The sequence below is a fragment of the Anabrus simplex genome, chromosome 8 (assembly GCF_040414725.1).
Source record: "Anabrus simplex isolate iqAnaSimp1 chromosome 8, ASM4041472v1, whole genome shotgun sequence".
Classification (NCBI taxonomy): domain Eukaryota; kingdom Metazoa; phylum Arthropoda; class Insecta; order Orthoptera; family Tettigoniidae; genus Anabrus; species Anabrus simplex.
In genome coordinates this window covers 196,082,743-196,105,129 of record NC_090272.1, presented here as the reverse complement: position 1 = coordinate 196,105,129, position 22,387 = coordinate 196,082,743, and the positions used below count along the sequence as shown (strand labels likewise).

General features: G+C 36.8%; 1 protein-coding gene and 1 non-coding gene across 9 annotated transcripts in view; one reads left to right on the top strand and one right to left on the bottom strand.

Annotated features, from left to right (window-relative positions):
• elgi (E3 ubiquitin-protein ligase NRDP1 elgi) overlaps positions 1 to 22,387 on the top strand; it is a 252,611-nt gene that overhangs the window by 57,150 nt on the left and 173,074 nt on the right. For all 8 annotated transcript variants that reach the window (XM_067152603.2, XM_068228889.1, XM_067152601.2 and 5 more), the window contains one exon: positions 21,831 to 22,119. In XM_067152603.2, the coding sequence (XP_067008704.1) occupies positions 21,831 to 22,119 (289 nt within the window). The remainder of the gene's footprint in view (positions 1 to 21,830; positions 22,120 to 22,387) is intronic.
• On the bottom strand, positions 1,560 to 1,636 carry TRNAS-CGA (transfer RNA serine (anticodon CGA)). Its single transcript has one exon. It is a non-coding gene; the product is annotated as a tRNA-Ser (tRNA).

Sequence of the window (22,387 nt, the reverse complement as noted above, 5' to 3'; positions counted from 1 at the left end):
TCGCTGTATTGATAATATTCATTTAGCCTTACCTTCAGTACACATAACTTTCCGTTCCCTTGCTCTGGGTATGCAATGCTACGCATTTTACACAATAGATGAAATGTATAAAAATATGTGCGTTCTCTAAACTCCACTTTTTAAAGTGGCCACTTCATGTAGTAAGCAAAACGGTTTGATTGTGCAGTCGCCACTCAAAGTGCCTACTCTGTCTGCGATTAGTAGTTTGTTCAGTAAGTCATTATTTGCTCAATCATATAAATAATCTGAATTGCGCACTCAAGCAGAATGCATGCTACAGATATAGTGATGAGATACCTCAGTAGCTTACTCAGCTCTATACAGTGTAGAAATTCTTTATGCAATGGCTGAATTTATGCCAGTGTAATGTCCTAAAAAATTGTATTACAGTATATTTTAATTCTATTTTTGTATTATTTTGCACTAGATGTTGTACAAGTAATTGATGAGACAATCGCATAGTATGTGTACGATTAAATTTTTATCGACCACTTGTGTTGTTCCCAACATTCTGGGGCTTGAAAGAGCTATCTTTATCCCTTTGCAGTTCTTTTTTTAATTATTATTATTATTATTATTATTATTATTATTATTATTATTATTATTATTATTGCTGCTTTTTCATTTGATCTCTTCCTTCGAGTATAAAAATGAAGTATCAGGTTAATATTCAAAAAGTGGACTACAGAGAAATGTACAAAGCCTTTAAACATATCCAAGGTGAGCTCCATAGAAATTCTCTACCATTAGCTATTGGGTCTTGGACTTTCACATGACTTCCACTATTATTTTCCATATTTTTCATTGTATTGGAGAAAGTATTAAGAAAAGGTTTGTAAATAATGTTCTAAATCAATTTTGTCATGAACAATTTTCCTGGAAAATCCTCTGTAAAGAGGTGCATCAAGTTTTGTGTTTTAGGCTTTCTCTGAATCCCCCCCTCATCCTTCCCCATCTGCTGATTTTTTTAAAAAATTGTATAGCTCCCACTCACCCTTATCCTAAACTTTAAATACCAAGTTTCATGAAAATCCACCCATCCATTTTACTGTGGTTCTGTAACAGATAAACGGACAAAAAGTATATCAGACTCAACCAGACATTCAGTTTCCGAGGGTCCAGGTAATGCGTGTGTTAAATGGCCCCAAGGGGCCTGTTCAAGTCTTAACATCACCATCTGATGGATGAATCTCCAGCACCATCGTCGTGTGCACTCTGGGAAGGTTTGAAATTGAACCCAGGCTTTTGACTAAAACTGCCTATCCCCTGTGTCAGACCATATAAATTTGATGCCTTAAGGATCGTGGCCACTGGATGGCTTGGGCGGATAAGAGGCTGGAATAAAAAGCGTTTGGAAATGAAGACTTTATGCACCAAAAGAGCTTGTAGTTAGACTTTAAAGGAAAGAAAGAACATTGTATATGAATATTGAATTTTCACGACCGCATTGTAATGGAAACAGACTTTCAACGTATTAGGTCGTGTTACGTACATGTAGTACGTGTTGAAGGGATGTTAAGTACAGAACAAAAATGGCCAGCCGGACACCAGTGGGATCCGAACCCACAACCTCCCGATTTCGCGTCGGTTGCTCTACCAATTGAGCTATGGTGGCCTAGGCCATCTTTGTTCTGTTTGAAAGGATCTGAGCTACAGGTCTGGCACTGCTGCTAGCACACTGTAGAGTGCGTTTAAGTCGCCCGTTGTGGGGCATGTCAATGAATATTGAATTTTCACGACCGCATTGTAATCGAAACAGACTTTCAACGTATTAGGTCGTGTTACGTACATGTAGTACGTGTTGAAGAGATGTTAAGTACAGAACAAAAATGGCCAGCCGGACACCAGTGGGATTCGAACCCACAACCTCCCAATTTCGCGTCGGTTGCTCTACCAGTTGAGCTATGGTGGTGTCCGGCTGGCCATTTTTGTTCTGTACTTAACATCTCTTCAACACGTACTACATGTACGTAACATGACCTAATACATTGAAAGTCTGTTTCGATAACATTGTATATATTTACGTGAATGCAACCCAATTTTTCCCTCAACATTTAACCCGTAGAGAGCCAGACAGCGATATATCATTGTTTCGTATATACGCGTAAAGTGCCAACCACGATATATCGTTGTTTGGATAGCGTGTAATTCTATACGAGTTTGTACAACTTGGGCCGTCAGATTGCAACATCTTATGTGTCGAGTCGATAGAGATTTGTCATTCGATTTTAACTATGCCGCTAGATGGTGCGTAAATTCATTCATTATCGTGCATTGAATTTTTAAAGTCTGTGTTTTTCTACGACGTATTCTCTCCATGCCGCGTGAGTAAAATGGCGACTAGCGGGAGAAGTTATTTTGTTAACGATAAAGAACGGGCTGTATATCTTAATAATTTTTAGTGAAGAAGAGGATAATGAAGACTCGGATGAGGAATTCATTCCTCCAAGTAGTGAGGAATGGGAAAGTAAAAGTGTTATTTGGAGTGATAACAGCGAGTTTTCTGTAAACACTCAAGCACGTGCTCATTGTCCGAGTGTAAACATGGAAGGTAGTAATGACCGTCTGAGTGACACGGCTCTAACAATATTCAACACCGGGCGAGTTGGGCGTGCGCGTAGAGGCGCACGGCTGTGAGCTTGCATCCGGGAGATAGTAGGTTCGAATCCCACTATCGGCAGCCCTGAAGATGGTTTTCCATGGTTTCCCATTTTCACACCAGGCAAATGCTGGGGCTGTACCTTAAATAAGGCCACGGCCGCTTCCTTCTAACTCCTAGGCCTTTCCTATCCCAACGCCGCCATAAGACCTATCTGTGTCGGTGCGACGTAAAGCCCCTAGGAAAAAGAAAAAAAACAACAATAATATTCAACAACAAGAATTTCCTGTTTTCTGTGAAATTCAATTATGTCAAGATGCAAAATACCAACCCTCACCTGATTATTATGATACTCCTGGCCCGAGACACGCCCCTTTGTCAGACGCTAACCTATAGCGCATTATTATTTTATTTTTCACGGCTCAATTATGGAACCTCATAACTACAGAGACAAACAGATATGAGAAATCATGTCTTTTCGCCACAAGCCAGAGTACAGCAGTGGCGCCCGGTTACATTGACTGAAATGAAGGCTTTCATTGCTGTTTTGTTGGAAATGGGTATAACTAGAAGGCTGAGCATATTTTCTTATTGGGTCAAAAACTCCCATTATATTCCATGGCTGGGAAATATGTTCTCAAGAAACAGATTCCAATTGATCTTGAGATTCTTTCATCCTGTGAACAATGGTAATCTATCACCATCTGGATACCCTGACTACAACTCATGTTCCAGGTCCGATCCTATTGTTGATCATGCCAATTGTATATTACGATACCATTGTACATAACTCTTAAAATACTGAAGATAAAAATATGAAACTTTACATGTTTATTCATCTGAAATGGGACATTTCAAAGAAGTCATCAATATTTATCGTCAAGTTGAATTTTCTGTTTTTTGTGTGTTTTGTTTTTGATTTTTAATTTTTGGTGTTTAAAAATTGTTTGGAAAATATTTTTTTCAAAATACACAAGAGTATTTTAGTGTTCTAATTTATTTCAGCAGTAAGAGTGGCTTCTCGTTAACATTTAATACAAATTTCGAATCATAGTTATAATATTTGTGAACTATATAATCCAGAGAGTGAGAACCTGCAAAATTCTCTAAATCTGTCTGGCACTCTTGGCATACTCCGAGCACCTGGGCCTGGCACTAAGAGGGTTAAAAAAAACTCCCTGTGTAATGGACACATTACATTTTCTACTAATGTTGTTCATAATATATAATCTTAAAATTGGATGGATTGCAGTATGCAACAATGTTAATGAACTAAAATTAATGGCTGAAAGTTCAGTTTTTGGCCAAGTATAGCAGTTATTTCCATAGCATGTGTGTGTAAAGGGGGTGATGGTGAACAGAATTGTGTATATATGTGTGTGTTTATTGGTGATTATAAGTAAAGGACGGAGGAGTCATGATCAAATTCAAGTTTTTAAACATCATTGGATACCTGCCAACCCTTCAGATTTACCCGGAAACTTTCCGTTTTTTAACTCTTCTTCCGATTTTCCGATTTTTTAAAATTCTTCCTCTTTTTGACCAATATAACCTCCAGTACAGCCAATACTCTTCCCCTAGGATAAAGGATGAATTCTTATGTGCTTGTGTAATTTACCCAACCTCATTTTCAAGCGTTTGTATTTGATGCTTTATTTCGAGAGTGTATCGTCCCGTCGCTTTCGTGTATCGTGTTTGCTGCTTGCTACAGCAGCACGTGTGCTTTACGGCTGGGGATTCGGGTCAGCAATCGTCCTACAAGCAAGAGGGGCTAGTGAGCGCTAGCGACTCATTTAATCGGGACGAAAGAATTAGTATCTTATTGTGTGGTTTGCACACTATTAACATCGTTTCTGTGCGTAATTTGTTAGAATTGTATGCCACGTGTTTTTTCTAGCGGTTCTGTGCTTTTTCCCGTGTCAGTCGTATGTTAATAATGTATGAGACATACCTATCTGTTTTGTATGTGCTAGTTTAGCATATTTCACTGCATTTTTGTTATTTTTACTACATAATTTTAATGAGTTGAATGTATGTCAGGGAGTTGTGTCGGTGACAGTTCCTGGTATTTTCTCTTCACGTTATGACCAAAAAACTTAACAAACGTTGTCTCCAAGTGTTCAGAGATACCTATAAAATTAAATTTCAGTTCATTTTACAGTCTAATAAAGGAAACTGTTATCAAATACAGTAGAGACAATACGCAACATTTCCGGATTTAGCCTTGTTAAAATGGGAGACAAGTCGCAAGTGGCGCTCCTAGTGGCTTGACCTGAAAATTCGCACTAAATTCAAATATCAATGGAAATGTATATACGGAAATGGATAAATAAATTACGTCTAGAAAGAAAGTGTTACTAAGATATTAACTTCAAAGTTGCTAAAGCAATTCTGGATAAATGAATGAAGAATTATTTAACTGGTTATTATTTAAAGACTGAAATTAGACATATAATCAAGATGTGAAATGGACTGCTGTGAAAGGGTTGATCTTTCATTTATGCATTACTTCTTTTAGCTTTAGAATTCCTGCCTGAACGTTCATGGCTAGATTTTTCTTTCTTCTCATTTAAAAGCATTGTATCATATTAAAACACTTGTCAACAAAAATCTCGGCACATTCCTTACACACATGATTCAATGAATTTACATTTAAGAGCTGGACAATTTTCCTTTTAACTTGAAGCCTACTAACAGAAAGAAAATCTATAAATTTAGCCCCAAAAACATTCATACTTTCCCTGTAAGCAATACTTGCCATAATGCCATTACATTAGGGTAAAGCAAATTTGCATCATCATATTGTTTCAACATAATATGTACATTTCTTAAATCACCCATATCTTCAGTGCTTGATAACGCATTGCGGCATTCCAAATGGGGTAACTTGGAACACAACCAGCCACACTCATATGCATATGTATTTTCCTGAATTAAATCATACCCACAGATCACACCTACAACAACACATCGGTATTGAAGGTTAACTGCTGCACTATACAATAAAATATGCGTTTTATATTTTAAGCCAGTTAAAATATGGGTCAAGCAGGTCAGAATATTATGAAAAAATATTATAAACATCTCTTTGTCGCTGGAAGAATATATATGCAAACACAATATTACTTACATTTTCTTGTCACAAGGGAAACCGCAGAAAGACCGCGCATTCTTCTCTACATCATAGTTACTGCAGCCAAACTCAGCACATACCTTTCCCCTCATGTTGAGAGGAGATATCAAGGAATGACACACGTTACTATTTAATTATGTCAACTCACTGAAAACGCATAAATAACTCCAAAAACTTCACGCACAAATACACATACTCCTATGACAGAATCAGTAGTTCTCAGGTCAATCCGCTAGAGAGAGCTCTAATAGCTGTCCCTTGATATCTCACCGAGTGTCGCGTATTGTCTGTACTGTATTTGCTATTATGCGAATTACCTCGGGAGATAAATTTTATTTTGAGTTATCGAAATTTCGAGATATAGAGAATACCGTTTTTGAGCATGTATAGCACATAATTAAATCATATGTATCTACGGGCTTTTACTGAATACATTATGTTTAATGGTACCAGTACTTAAAAATATACAAAGAAACTCTTTTATGGCATCACTTTAATTATAACCCTTATTATAGTAACTTTTTAGAAGACAGGATACAGTACATACAGTACTGAAATAAGAAACATAGATCCGTTAACACGTTTGGAAAAAATCCGTTAGTCTCTTTTGTTTGTTGCGGTTAACCTTTCCTCCCTTCACGTTGAAACTTTTCGTCAATACCACGCCGCTGAGCTTCGTAAATGGAGCTTGTGATCCTAGACTTTTGGGCTTGCTTTCGTACGTGACCGGTAATTGACACCCAAGAAACGGCGAGGCTTTGCTGATTTGCCGATCCCTAGAAGTTCGAGTTTTTTGGTTCCCATCATATTAGTTTCCAGCTTCAATTGAACCCTTTCTTTACTTGTTAATGGTTTCTCACAAACCGCAAATGCCGTATTGCACAGTTAATGTTGCACAAAATTTGAGTTGCATAGTATTTTTCTTTTCAAGGGAGGAAATGATTACTTCAAGAAATCGAGGAATTCGTATAACCGAATTTCGAGAAAAGAGAACTAAATACACGTGAAGAATAGGACAAACGGCCGGAGAATCTAAGTTAGTTTGAGTTACTGAAATTTCGAGTAGAGTTTCGAGATATTGAGGTTCGACTGTATTATTATTCTTACGTGTGTGTCCTAAATTAGAGTGATTAGGTACATTTTCTCGTAACCATTTTAATGTTTTTTTTTTTTTTTTTTTAAGTTTAAGATTTTAAATTTAATGATCAAATCACATTGTAACTGTAGGTATGCATGCCTTTTATCCTGTCCTTTTTAGACTGTGGCGCAATATATGTGATGAAATCCAAGAATTAAAAAATCTTCCTATTTTGTTTTCTGAAAGTTGGCAGCTAGTGTATGTCAATGTGAGAAAACTTCAAATCACGATTGGTCTTTTTTTTTTCAAATGTGCAAAAAATATACTAGACTGCTAATTTTCCAGTGTTGTTGAAATGTCTGCAGTTACAGCATTCAGCTCTGTTGATGAACATCTTTTTTAAATTTTTTAAAAATAGATAGAAATAAGTTGAAATATTGAAGTTACACAGGAAGTTTTACTTTAAAAGTAGCAATAAAATATTCTGTTTTACTGATAATTACTGCTATACTTTATTTCCAATTTTAAGTTGGGATAAGCTTTACACACTCTATCTGTGTTGACTACATAAGTTAAACAGCTGATCATATTCTTTGCTGCTGATACTAGCTATCGGTTGATTGTGGATGCCTTTGTAGCGAGACCATCAATTCATCGTTTGTGGTCGCTAGTGATTTGCTATATCACTGTTGATGCTATAGATAATTTCACATTTGAGATGGCTCATGCTTTAATACATGTAATTTACTCATTACTGATTTTTTCTTTCATAAAAATTGGGGAGAAAGTGCATTTATTACGCAGACAAATATGACACAAAATCATATGAAACTTGTCATTTTCAGAAACTACTCTAAATTTTAAATAAAATGTATTTCTATACCATATTTACGGGAATAATCCCTGCATATTTTTTAAAAATAATTGAGCTGCCTCTATATGTCATATATAAATGGTAAACAATTCAGACTTGTAATTTAAAACTGCCTTTATTAAAAAATTTGTTTTTTTACAGAGTAATTTAAATTCAAAATTTCTCCGTGTTATGATAGAATGCGCCTTCTGGAACGTGCAGGGGTAGCTTTCTGCACTTTTACTCACTTCGGTGTGTCAACAGTGTGTTTCATAGTTGCTGAGTTAGTGAAATCATAATTTTCTATTCAGCGTTTTCAGGAACTTCACAATATTACATAACAGGCAGTATGCAGGGAAGCAGAATCCACGAAAACTGGCGATGCCGACAGTTGGCAAAAAAGCGTGGTTCATGATTATAATGAATTCGTACGCAACAAACAATGTTGTCAATGCTAATGAAACTGCATTATTGTTTTTTTGCCTAGCCCAAACACCTTTTTTTTGGGGGGTCACTGTACTGTGTTGCAATGCAGTTGAAGGTGTGCCGTAAAACTACCTCTGTCTACAATATTTATCCATTTATACAGGTGAAAAGTTATTTGTTGCCTAAAGGCAACAGTATGCAGTAGAGAGTTAAGGGCATCATGTACTTTCCGTGCAAGTACAAGGCATCTAAAAACACAAACAGTACAGTAATCCAAAAATTAAAGCACTTGCACAGGGGAGCCAGCATAATTTGTCCTCGTCTTTGAGTTGTTTTTTTCATAATCTTCTTAAGCTGGTCTTTATAATGTTTCAGAGGAGCACCTTGAGGCCTTTTGCCATGACCAGTCTCACCGCAGAGAATTTGTTTAAGCAGTCTACGTTCATTCATATGCTGGATGTGACCAACTCATCTAAGCCGATGAGCGATGATGGCGGCATCTAATGCTCTTCATGTGCGCCTTATCAAGAACTGCCACATTGCTTATGTAGTCATCCCATTTGATGTTCATGATGGATCTGAGTTTCTGCTGATGGAAGCCTTTCAGTTTCTTTGTCACAACGATAAAGTGTCCAGGTTTCGCATCCATATAGTAATGTTGTTATGACTACAGCTCGGTACACCGTTAGTTTGGTATATATTTTGAAATCCTTATTCAAGAAAACTCGGTGCAAGAGGCGGAGACTAGAAACTCCCGATTTCACCCTAAATCTGCTTCCACCATCCTTATCCTATCGCCTTTGGACTTTGTAGGAGTAGCAGGAGAAAATGCCACAAGCATGACTTTGTTTAAGGGGGGACGTCAACCAATATGCATGTGCACGTAAAATACCATATATCTCCCATATCACAGTTCACATAACCATGAAGGTTGATAGGCCCATTACTAGTACAATTAGCTACAAGTTCTGCGATTTTCAGATTTCTATCTCAAAATTTCGAGTTTATATTGAAATTCCAAATTTCAGTTTTGAATACCAATTTATGTACTTTTTAAAAGAAACCTTTGAATCAAATTTTCTGAAAATTGAAATTTAATCTCTCCAATAGTGTTTAAACAAATAGGCACGAGGATATTTTTCTTGGCATAATGTCAGCGTTTTTAAAACATTTTAAAAATTTGCATTTAAAAAGTCAGTGAAAAATGTTCAACAAATGCCTCTTTAAAATGTTATTTTGTCAATTATACCATTTCTGTGTGGTAACATATGTGTTTTTATTAGATTAAGTGTAAAAAAAAAATCATTCAGCTACCTTTCATAGTCTCGGAGAAAAAGGAACATTTGTCACAAAAAATGGATGTACCGGAAATCATCAATGAAAGTTTGTCACCCACAAAACTCTGAGTTAAAATGTTCCAGGACTGTAGTCTTTGTCTTCCTCATCTGCTCTTCTCTTTTCACCTCTCTTCTATTGCCTTCTTTGTTTCATTCCAGCCAGCTTCAGTTTTGGTCGATAGCTCTGAGGATGCGGCTTGTGCAAACTCCAGTCTTGAAGCCCATATTTAGAAGAGTATTAATTCTTCCTTCATTTCCTCATTTTAGACAAGAACAGCATCATTTTTTTGTAATATTGAAAGTGGTCAAGGAGCAAAAGGTGATTTTAGGACATATCCATATCATCGAGTTCATGGATTCATGGTGATTTTGTGTTTTCGCACAGACACATCGGTGGAGAAGGTCGGGATGGCTCGGTAGACCTTCTTTATTGCTGGTTCAGATTGCGACTGGATATGAGTTAACTTAAATCCACTATCTTCCTCCAGTTCATCACTGTAGGCTAGATTTAGATGCACTTGGGAGGTGTGGAGATACTAGCCACAACGTTATTTAAGTCATTTTTGCCAGTTTCACATTTCATCCTCAGTACATTATTGATCAGAGATTTCTTGTGTTCCCTAAAAATTCTGTTACTTCTAGGCATATTAGCTGTTACCATGAACACCGCTCAGAAAAACAATACATAGCAATTTCACAGCCTTCTAAATCATAAGCACAGTCTTCGTGAACTTTGTCGGTCACCTTGTAGTTATATTATGCCTTCCAGTACAGAAGTCTTCTAATAAGCAAGGATAAATAGCAATAAATACAAGAAGACTTCAACTGGTACGAATTAATGTTGTGTAAAGTGGGCTTGGCGTATGTGCATCACCAAAAACATTAAGTTATTTAATAGACTTAGAGATTTAATTCACATTGCAAACTTTGGGAATATAATATCTAAAGGCTAAGCAACGAAATATGAAAATAAAAAAAATAATCAATATTTTGGTGTATTACATTGACGTCCTCCCTGGATCTCAGCTTGCAGGGAGGAGGTCCGCACACTATGATTTCAGAGACTCACTGCGGCACATGTAGTATGAGACAGGCAGTAGCAAGCTCCAAAACTTCAACGGACTGCCGCAGGCTCCAAATTAGTTGAGTAGCGTCTTTATAGCTAGTATGTCTAGCTTTAACCTCTTCCGCTTCCAAAGCCGTTGGTAAAACATAACATTGGAAATGGTTCCTCTTCTGCCTGTATTAGGGCCCTCCATATTTATTGTCCCCTGGAGAGAGGGTGTCCCAGTATTTTAAAGCCCCCCCCCCAACTGGGCGAGTTGGCGTGCAGTTAGAGGCGCGCGGCTGTGAGCTTGCATCCGGGAGATAGTGGGTTTGAATCCCACTATTGGACATTATACATTTTCCAGCTAACTCATTCCTGGTTGCCAGCGTTTCGTCCTCGTGTGCTAGGTTGGGCTCATCAGTTGGTACCTAGCACACCTACCAAGACGCTGGCTAGTGCATACCGCGGAGGCCACTGCGTAGACTACTTGGAGCCACCAGCAGTGCCAATGCACCATGAGAGACTTTGTCTCTTTACCAAAAATTGATGCCTGCCTGGCCATTGGATGATATGGATGTTGATTCCCATAGGGAATCTGAAATATTTGTCCCACTCTGACGAGTCTAGTGTCGGACCTAAGACAAAATGCTAGTTAATAGAGCAAATGCCTGAAAAGCCTTACATCTGATATGTTTTTGACATGCTCTATTGGTGAAAAATATCTAATTCCCTCTATGGGAATTTAGAATTTTCCATTCGGAATTGCTAGGCGGGCAATAATTCCATTGTGGAGATTTCTCCCGTATGCAGTATCAGACTGTGCCTCATAAATAGGCTTCTGATAAGCTCACCTGCATACACCCAGTGTCAGTGGGTAGGGTCTGACACATCCCACTCTGACGAGTCTAGTGTCAGACCTAAGACGAAACGCTGGTTAACAGAACAAACACCTGAAAAGCCTTACATCTGATAAGTTGTCCTAAATATAACCTAACTTTTGTAAAACCTTCAATTATTATAGTTAATATATTTTATTAATTTTTGATTAAATGCTAAGTATGACTATACCCTGTAAATATGTATTGTAAATTTGTATAACCTCAATTGCATATTGTGAATACGTGTAACCTCATAATCTGTGTAGTCGAAAACTGTACAAAACTCTGTAATATTCGTATGTTGGGTATAATCCACTATAGTACTGATACATATGGAGGTTTCTGGAAACTTACAGTAATGATTTACTATCCAGGTACATGTTGAATTAGGAATGTTATAGACTTATCCATATGTGATTATAAACTGTAATAGAACATTCGTGTTTGATTTGCTCCAATCGAGAGGCCGGTCGATTGATTGTTCCTTGTATGTTTGGATGTGTTCATTTTGTGTGTTGCAAGAACATTTCCAGAAGTTGATATTTCTAGCCTGTTTGCCAAGAGGCCAATCAGTCACTTAGACAGTGAGAGACAGTGCAGTAAGATAATACAGAGTGTGGGTTAGAGCGAGTGTTACTTTTCCGAATAGACTTGAGTGAGAGGGTAGTCGGTCTTGCCTTGTGATGGCAAATTGAATAATCAGTGTGTGGACTGTTGATATCTGTACTTTTCAGAATAGACTGTGTGATCATATCTGTACTTGTCAGAAGCGGTAGTGAATTGCTTCAGTGTGTTTCCCTTAATAGTGTAGTATTGTATATAACTGTGTATAACTGTGTGTGTTGTTAAAGATTAGACGTAGCGGCAATAAAGTGGTTTTATACAAGGAAGTGAATATATCTCGTGTGATATTCATTTACACCAAAATAAAATTGCATCGAGAACAATACAGTGAACACGATGGCATAATTTATCACATGGAAGTAAGATGGTTGAGTCGCGGATACACATTGGCATGATTTTTTGCATTTTGACGAGAAATTTCTTGAAGAAAAATTAAAGCCATGCGATTCATTAAGTGTGGTTATCCTGCCTAGCATTCCTTGTCAATATGATAAAACATTTAAACACCCGAAGATCTCTTTTTGTTTGTCAGTGTAGTGAGATTGTCACTAAGTAGTCAATGCAGACCACTACAGACAATTAATACGGAGAAGTTTACAGATTCTGTAATGGTTTCAAGCGATCATGAGATGTAACTATCGCTGATATAGATTCTAGTCACTGTTCAGTTGTAGCCAATGCTTACAAACCTTATAATACCTGTACAGGTATTTAGATATAATTGAGAGGTGGCAGTTGAAAAAAATTAAAATAATTTTAAAATGGATTTTATTGTCAAAATATTTTGAACACCACCAAATTAAATTTTGATTTTATATCTGGAGTGGAAAGAAATCCTGAAAATATTGTGCCCTCATACAGGAATATAGCTGTCACAGTTACATCATTTTAGGTGCATACGTATTTTTTCATCGCTGCAGCGACTGCGACATCTAAAATTTTTCCAGCCCTGCTAAACATAGTAAAGTATAAGTGGTTGGAAAGACAACAGCTAATTGACACTGTAAGTAGAGAACAAAAATAATTTCATGGAGCTTAGGATATTTCAAGATCAGTGTTCGTGCTGGCTATGACCCCATTGATGAGATTGAAAGAACTGGGATTGATGTGGGGCCAGCCTATCTATGATGACAGTATGTAGATGTGAAATTTATTTTATTTGGTCATTTCTTTCCTTTCTGCATCTCCTTCTGTTTATATTAGCCTGTCAGTGATCATTCTATGTTTCTTGTTATTAGTGATGAGTTACTTGCAGCATCTACAGTATATACACACTTATCCAAGATAATTGGGACTGAGAGTTCCTTGGGAAAAAAAAGTCTATGATAAGGCCACGTGTTGCATATCGTGGTTTTAGTTTAGAAGTGGCAAGATTGTTGCTATTGATGTAATCAAAATATTTAATTCTTTTAGCTTGTCTTATAAAAAGGGATATTGTATGAATGGTACTTAACAAAGTAGGCCCTAATTACATTTTTATAATTACGTTAAGCTTCCTTTGCAATAGTCTTGTATTTGTTTTTGTTATCTCTCTTAGTCATCATTGTGTTTCACCGCCATCCAAACCAAAGCAAATTGTGCACAATGGATTCCTCTTATTCTGTGTAGGCTGGGGCTTCCTCGATCACATTATGATCTTCAGTTGTGAAACTTCAATAGTTGCATTCCTGCTCCTTGTTTCTGCTCAACCACCTGGCGAGGAACTCTTACTTCTGTTCCAGAGAAATGACTATTCACTTACATTTGCCACTGATCTTTGTAACATATCATGGACCACAGAACAATAATGCACAAAACAATGCAATACAGTATATACGTGAATGGCAAGATATAACTCACAACTGGTCAAGTAAACAAATCAATAAATTGGCAGAACTAAGCACGAAGATCTACATGTGACCCTAGTCCCTGATCAGTTGTAGATGTGTGTTGCCTTCAGTTTTACAATCTTCCTTTTCTGTAGCATAACGGTTAGCTCATAAGCTGCTATACTCGGAAGCCCGAGTTTGATTTTTGGCACTGCAGAAATTTAAGATTGGCAGGAGGGCTGGCGTGTGGTTACAAAAGTACATGCAACTTGCCTCCATTGGGGCTGTGCCTGAAAAGATCTGCACTACCTCAACCGAGGACACAAATTTATAGTTTACAGTGAAGGTCAGTGCTGTTCTGCAGACGTTTGGAGCACATTGTTATTTATTTTACCATTAATTTAGAATAGAATACTCCCATCCCCTAGTCCTGGATCGCCTGGAAATAGGGAGAGAATAATCATTTATTGCAATTCTTATTCTGATACATGCATAATATTCTTATTATATTTAATTTTATTTACTACTACCACCTTAAACATTACACTTACACCTAATTACTATTTCCACCAAATTTACCAGAACAACAGGAAATATAAATCACATCATGAAGCCATCTTTTGTCCAAAAACACACTCGCTTACGTCTTTATAACACTTTAGCCAGACCAACCCTTTGCTATGGCAGTGAGGCGTGGACAATAAGAACCCAAGACATTTCCAGAATTACAGCACATGAAATGATGTGAATTTCTTACGTTAAATGACGTTTGTGCGCAAAACAGCAGGCTATACAAAATGGGATTGTATAAGAAATGTAGGTATGCTTAAGGGACTGAATGTGAAACCAGTAATCAATTACATCTATGATTACCAAGAAAACTGGAAATGTGACGTTCAAAGGATGGAATCTGGAAGGCTACCAAAGGAGATCCTACGCTATCAAGCAAGAGGACAGAGATCCATAAGACGTCCAATGAAGCGATGGAAAGAAAATCCAAGACCGTAACAGGCCACATGGCCCAATACTTTGAAGGAGGATGATGATGACATAACCTCCCCTGCCCAAATGCCAACCTCACCTTCCTGAGATGAACAAACTTGTTTCCACAGACGAGGTTCTGTCGACTGAGTGACGGCGGTATAACCGTTACCTCAATTATGGAGGAAATGCTGTAATTTCAGCTAGTCCATTAGCTGAGAGGTGGCAGCCCTACCAATGATCTTACTTCCTTCAGGCTAGCAACCCATCAGAAGGACATTGGATTGCTTTCAAGTCTTGCAAAAATAAAAATGCAAGACCATAACGGGACTCATGGCCCAATACTTTGAAGGATGATGATGATGATGACTTATTTCTAACTTGTAGTTTAAAAACAAAAAGAAACTATTTAAATTTGTCTTGGCATTAACAGTGTTTTATTGTCTATCAATCAATCACTACTGATCTGCATTTAGGACAGTCGCCCAGGACAACATGATCTTACCTTTACTATTAATTGACGCAAGTATTTGTTATGAGTTCGAACAGATTTCTCCTCAGCTTACAATAGACAGCGTGAATTCTCGACCTACATCTACGGAATTCCAGAAGCTGAGTAAGACACAGTTCATCTGTTCCAAGCTAAGCAGATTCACATGCAATTTAACACATTAACAGTTAAATGACACTACAGCCATGATTCGAAACGTTGACTTGTTCTTGGTTTCTTTTCATACTTTTAGTTAGTGCTAATCTCTTTTAATTTCCTTCTGCCACATACTTCTTAAAATACAAAAAGACTTATCTATTCATCCTGGTGTGATCCATTCTTTGTTTAACAATTTAGCTATTGTATAGAATTCCTTCTCTCTTTCCATTTTTAATTTATATTATGCCCTAAAATGAATTAGGGAATAGGTGAACATGAAATCTCGGGTTGATACAGGTCAATGTGGAACAATGACTGCATAGGATGGCTGGACACGCAAAGAGAAGGTTATAGTTGAATGAGAGAGAAAAAAAAATCCAAGAATACAGTGTGTGTATATTACAAAAGACCAAATTTAGAAAATACCATTACATCACAAATCCAGCGTGATACCATACATAACAGATATCAGCATGTCATAATTGTGCTGATAAATTTAGGCAAGCATTCATCAAAATTAAAATAAGATTTGAAATCAGAATTGTGCTATGGCATAAACATTAGTGATTTAGAGTTTACGTTGCCCTTATATTTCAACTGAACAACACAATATAAGCTTTACATTCACCTGTGGCTTCACTTCCCTTTCTGTTATATTTCAATTATTAAGTTCTTCACTTTATTAACACCCATAGTCACTTGAATGTCCTTCATTGTTTGATTTAAATACCTTCAAACCATGTAGTTTATTTCTCCATAGCCATCTTATGGAAATTAGCTCATATATGATTAAATAAGATATCACACTCCTCCATGTAGTTCACAAATATGTATATGTTAATTAACCAGTCCAAAATAAGCATGCGTTAATTTGCATGTACTGTTACCAAAGTACACTCATTGAGAACTTTGCATATTAATAAATAAAAAAATATTCTGAATCTAAACTGCACACTCATGATAGAACTTGAAAAAATATAAATTTGATCAACATCTCCATTTTAGTCTAAAATACTCATACAAAAAAAAAAAAAAAAAACCCATCCCTGTCATTATGTAATCAAATGTTATGCTGGAATTGTGGCAATTTATTATGCAATTTCACTTAAGGTAAAACAATACTTAGGATTTAGAAAACTCTCATTAGATCTTCTGTCCCCGCCGTGTGGTCATGGCGGTCTCCACGATTCGTACCTCATTGCTGTTCCTTTTGGAAGTCCTTTACAACATGCATTACTCTTCAGCTCCCCTCCATGATTTAAGCTTCCATCTTGGGATTGAAAAGGTTTGCTGGTTGGTTGGTCGACATCGAACTCTTATACATGCGAAATCCAGGTGAAGAAGTATGTTGACATCGTCATGAAATCTTGCCGGTGATAATATGATGCCTTATCCCTGATGAACTCTGCCAGGATGAAATGAACTTATAGAATTGCACTTCACTTTTGCAAAACGATCACCTCGAACTGTTCGATATCTAACACCACGAGTAACATAAGGCGATTATAACTTTGTACTTTAACACAAGTTAACCTCCTTGTTGAAATAATTATGTATATCTGCTTTCCACTGTGCATTATAAACTATTCATGTTTTGACGCGCACATGTCACAGTTCGTAAAACACAAGAACATTGTTTTGTTAACAAAATCAGTGGATATTTACACTAATTTTGTGTTACTTTTGTGCGTTTGGCAGTCCATTCCAAAGTTACTCGCATTAATGTTTCAAGATATCCTGTCCGAACATGCGTGGGCTTCTACTGTCATACTTAAAGGTTGCAGTTCAATTTAACAATTTAACAAATGCTTCAACACATTTATACACTATAGGGCTTGCATGCTCGCATTAGTGTGGGTAAGTGTTCAAAATCCAAGCACCCAATTCGATGTGGTAGAAACTACTATCTCGAACAAAGTAAAGTTCATGAACACATGTTTAAATTTTGTCTAAATTCATTATGACAACCTTCTTGAGGTTTTGGACAACTGACACCGTACAAACACATTGCCGTTGTAAGGACGGTGTTCCGTAATGTAAAGAGAACAAAGTTCTTCTCTGCGTCCGTTTTATTCCCTCCATGTTGTCCAAAGACGTTGGGCGGAAAGATGTATCGCTTCCCAATATTACCATGTTGTCCAAAGAACATATCGTGAAGACGCCACACATGCGCCCGGGAAACATTGGGATGGACTCCTACATGTAACCATTCTGGGTACAATATTCACCACCAAAATATTTAATTTTAAGTGCATCAGTTCCCCTACACGCTCTCAATAGTGAGCCTCTTTCATTATTTCTCCACACAGTAAACAATGATTTTAGTTCTCTATTTGGAGTCTTTCTTTCCTTATTGACATATTTTGAATAATTTCACAAAATTCTGATATTGTTCTTTTAGTCTCACATTCTGCCCTAATCATCTGTTTCTCCATGTTACTTTTTTGATGAATCTCTTCTCTTTACTGTGGATCTCTTTATCCCATTATTCTCCCATTCCTATTCTATCTTGTTTTTTCCAAATGTATATACAGTAGAATCCCGTTTATCCAAAATAAAGGGGGTGGAGCCAGTTCGGTTGACGCGTTTTTCGGATGACACATGGTAAATATTTTCGGGAGTTAAATGTCGAAATAAACATGCATAAACTCTGTTAAGCAAAGATGCATACTGTATATATACATTAAAATATTTACATAATGTCACTCACTGTATAAAATTGATTTTCTTCTTAATTTTCTTAGTGCAGCGCTGTCGTGCAATTATGTCGTGCCACAGTTTAATTTACAATACATCAGGTGGTGTTGATTCATTGTTTTTATCAACAAAGCGCAAAGCAATCTGAAATAATGAAACAATTTTTTTGTTACTTCAAACCATGTAGTTTATTACTCCATAGCTATCGTATGGAAATTAGGTCAAATATCCTTAAATTAGATAGAGAACTTAGTACTGTATACAGTAATTTTATTACAGTACTGTAATTAAAGCGTGTGGTACTGTTTTTTAATAAAAATTCAAAATCAATCTTACCTCCAATGCATTAAATCCATCATCTGCTGTAACTCAATTCTCAGAACTGCTATTGTCAAGGTCGGAGTCATCCGCATGATCTTCATGACGAATAATACAATAATAATACAGTAATAATAATTCCTGCTTGTTCAAGAAAAAATGTATCATGGGACGAATTAGAGGGTAAGGATCGGTTTTGTTTTATGCTACACTTGCATTCTGGGATAAGTCATAATATAAAAATAGGGTTTGCCTAGTAGTTCTCAGCACTTATAGCAGGATAATTACTAATATCGACGGCTAAGAACGAAAGGGTAAAACAAAATATTAAAATACAATTTTGCCAGAGCATTTCAGTTAAGCGAGGTTCTACCGTAGTAGGCTGGGATGTAAATATATAGTATGCAACTTTGAACTCAAATGCTTTCAGGTATGGATATTTCAATGCTTACTTCGAGCGATTCAAAATTCCAACACAAAACGGCTCGCAGTGCTTCTGCGCTGAAGACATTCAAACTGTAGAACACATTCTGTTCAACTGTCCTGCTTTTGAGAGAGCACATTTTGAACTTAAGATGGATTTGTTAACTTGCAGTTGCTATTTTGAAAAACCACTAAATTACATATTTTATAAAAAATGCTGCTCTTGTCAATTTTCAGAATTCATTATGTATTTAAACACAGTTTGATATTGTCTGCCGATTAGCTGTTTAACATGTGTATTGTATATATTAAGATCTGGCATTTTAAATATTAGTACTCTAGTAATAAGGATTGTATATATCATACTTTTATCTTTCCATTTCTGTTCATGTCTATTTTTACTGTTTATGTATTGGAGAAATCATATATTTTGTATAAACAACCACCCTAACATGCCTTATAGTAAATAGAGTTCTCAGCACTTTGGAGATTAAATAATAATATTCTGTCTATAGCTAATTCCACGTTAAGAAAACAGTATTGCTCTTATGACAATAGGGTTGCCATATCGAATGGCTCTGCTCAACACCATCACGGGAAAACGGTGGCACATAAATTCGTGAAATTCAGTATTTAAGTCCAAGACAAAAAGCGAAAGAAACTAAACTACAAAGTGGACAGGGAGTTTACAGGGGCTATTTGTGGTTTGTACAGAATCGGAGGTAAACTACGGCACATAAAAACCTCAGCATTGAAGTGTAAGGCAAATTGGGGGAGAAAATAGACAAATAATTTTTATGGGCTCGAGGGGTGAGGGATGCATTTAATTGCATTTAAAAATTTCTCCATGCAGTAAAGGCTAGAAAACAGATGCAACAAATAAATACTGTAGGTGACTACAAAAGATCACAGTATTAATGTTTAAGGAACAAATCACACACGTAGACTTATCGCATAACTCTCACTCGACAAGAGATAATTACGCACTAATTTAAAGCCTAAAAACACACATTGCAACAAATAGATACTGTAGATGACTTAACTGCAGAAATGAACTAGCGGCGGTTCACAGAGTGGGGGGACTACACGAGGCTTGTACCAGAGCAACACAGAAGAAGGAAAATGGAGGCAACAAAGCGATGGCTGTTACCGTCATTGCGCTTCCTCCCTATGAATATATTTGTGAAAAAGAAAATGTTATGTAGGCAAAAATGCTTCATCCTTTTTATCTCTCTTTCATAATACATTACAAAGAACGTATAATATCCCTTAATCATGAGGAATTACGGGTATCTCAGAGGGGGTGTGTTCACTCCTTGTAGGTCCATAAGAGCAATACTGTTTTCTTAATGTGAAATGAGGTATAGCATACTTTTCACTTTCGTCATCCAGTAATCATCTTCTAGGTGTTTCTTCTGGTGTTGGTATGTTAGGTTCAATATTTCCCTCCCACCTCCCCTTCTTAATCTTAACCAATATTTTACTACTTTCTTGATTATATCTGCTTGGATGCTGATATCTTAGCATAGTCTTCTAGCTCCACTATTTGCTGTGCATTCTGGTAGACCCATTGTTATTTTAGAGAATTTATTACTTATTGCATCTAATTCTTTTTTGTCTACTTCGATACCCCATATTTCTACTTCATACAGTGTTCCTCATATCACAAGAGCATTTTAATATTTTTGTGCAACTTATATTCAATATTTGGCATCTTCCTCTCTAAAGACCTTGTGCTTGATAAGGCGGCCAATCCTTTCGTTTTGGCAAGTCTTATTTGTTCCTTCCTCACCCCATTCGATGTTATAATTCCTAAATATTCTAATTTATTGATAACTTCTAATTCTATAACTACCAGCACCTTTCACTTCTCCTTAATTTATTTCCTCTTTTACAAATTAAGATTGTTTTGCATACCCAGAGGTGCCAACTGTTACGGATTATCCGTAATTGTTACGGATTTGCCCTGACGATTACGGCATTACGGTCCAAGGGTAAATTATTACGGAAAAGCGACATTATAATGAAAGTATAATTTCTACGGAAAAAAAATAAGGAAACAAGGAGAATTGAATCTTTTAGAGCATTGGTACTAGACTCTCTTCGTTTCAAATTTTGCGAGTTGGCAACAATACTTACTCGATCGTCACTTCCTTTCGCTACACGCGAGCGTCGTGAAATTCATTGCGAATGAACTAACTCTACTCTCCTATTCACCAAAAAATGTAATCTTGTATTATTGCAGTATTAAGTGTACCTGATATTAAGTCTCCCACAGAAAGAGTTTTCAGTGTTAATAGGAAAAAAACTGAATGACTTCAGCCCTACAATAATCACATCTACACTGGAATCGCTTATTGCTCATGAGGTGAGAATGTCCTCACAGGGGGGAGGAATGCTACGAGAAAAATCCCACACAAAAGCACCTGCTGCGTGGGGAAGCAAGTTACTAAGAATATTTTATGACGGAAATTTATGGTGTAATAGGATATATCTTAGAATAGATTGTTGTTGAGAAGGGCAAAGAGGGTGTCAGAAAGGATGAGTGTGCTTTGGATTCGACTCCAAATTTTTTTCGGAGGGTAGAGGAGGGGAATTACGGAAAAGCCATTTCAAAGGTTGGCACCTCTGCATACCGACTGTTGTCAATGAAAGCAGAAGGATGTCGTCTGCGAAAATTAGGCCAGGAATTTCTTTGTTATTTAAGCAAGGGCTTGTCCTATCCTCCTTCCCCTGGCAGTCGATTACATCATTAATAAAAAGTAAAAAACAATATTACCATTAATTTAATCAATTGCAGTAATGCATGGAATAACTAGGTCTTGGATAAATGGGTTTATACTATACTCTATTATATACCATGAAAAGATTGGGCGCTTAAAATTTGTTTGTTAAAGTACCAGAATAAAGACCGTGAGAAAATGTAGCAGAGTTTAAGATTAATTCTTTTTCCTCAGGCTGTGCATTAGCTGTGACAATGCGGTTTATGGCTGTTCGTCGATCATGAAACTGGATACCCTGGGATCTCACCTCGAAGAGTGTGAACATAATCCAAAACGTCCTGTGCCTTGCGAGCAGGGTTGTGGCCTGATCATTCCCAAGGATGAACTGAGAGATCACAACTGCGTGCGAGAGTTACGTGCTCTTGTTCATTCTCAGCAGCAGAAATTGGCTGACTTCCAACAGGAGATGGTTGAGCAGCGCTTTCAGATCAGCGAGCAAAAAAGAGAACTACAGCTTCTCAAGGTAATCCAGATTTGTTGGCTTTATGGGGATCTGTAGTGAGTTATCTTTGTAGTGTTAATTTTAGTCAAATTTAAGGAGCATTTTCTGTGAACTTATTAAAATATAAATGAAACTTTTACAGGTTACCTCTGAGACCTTTTCACATTCTTTGAAGTAAATTTTTCTTTTCATATTATTCTTGAACTATAATTTTTCTAATATTTAGCGGCTCTTGGGGCATTAATGAAACAATTATAAAAGAAAAAACATTTGGACATTAAATGCAATT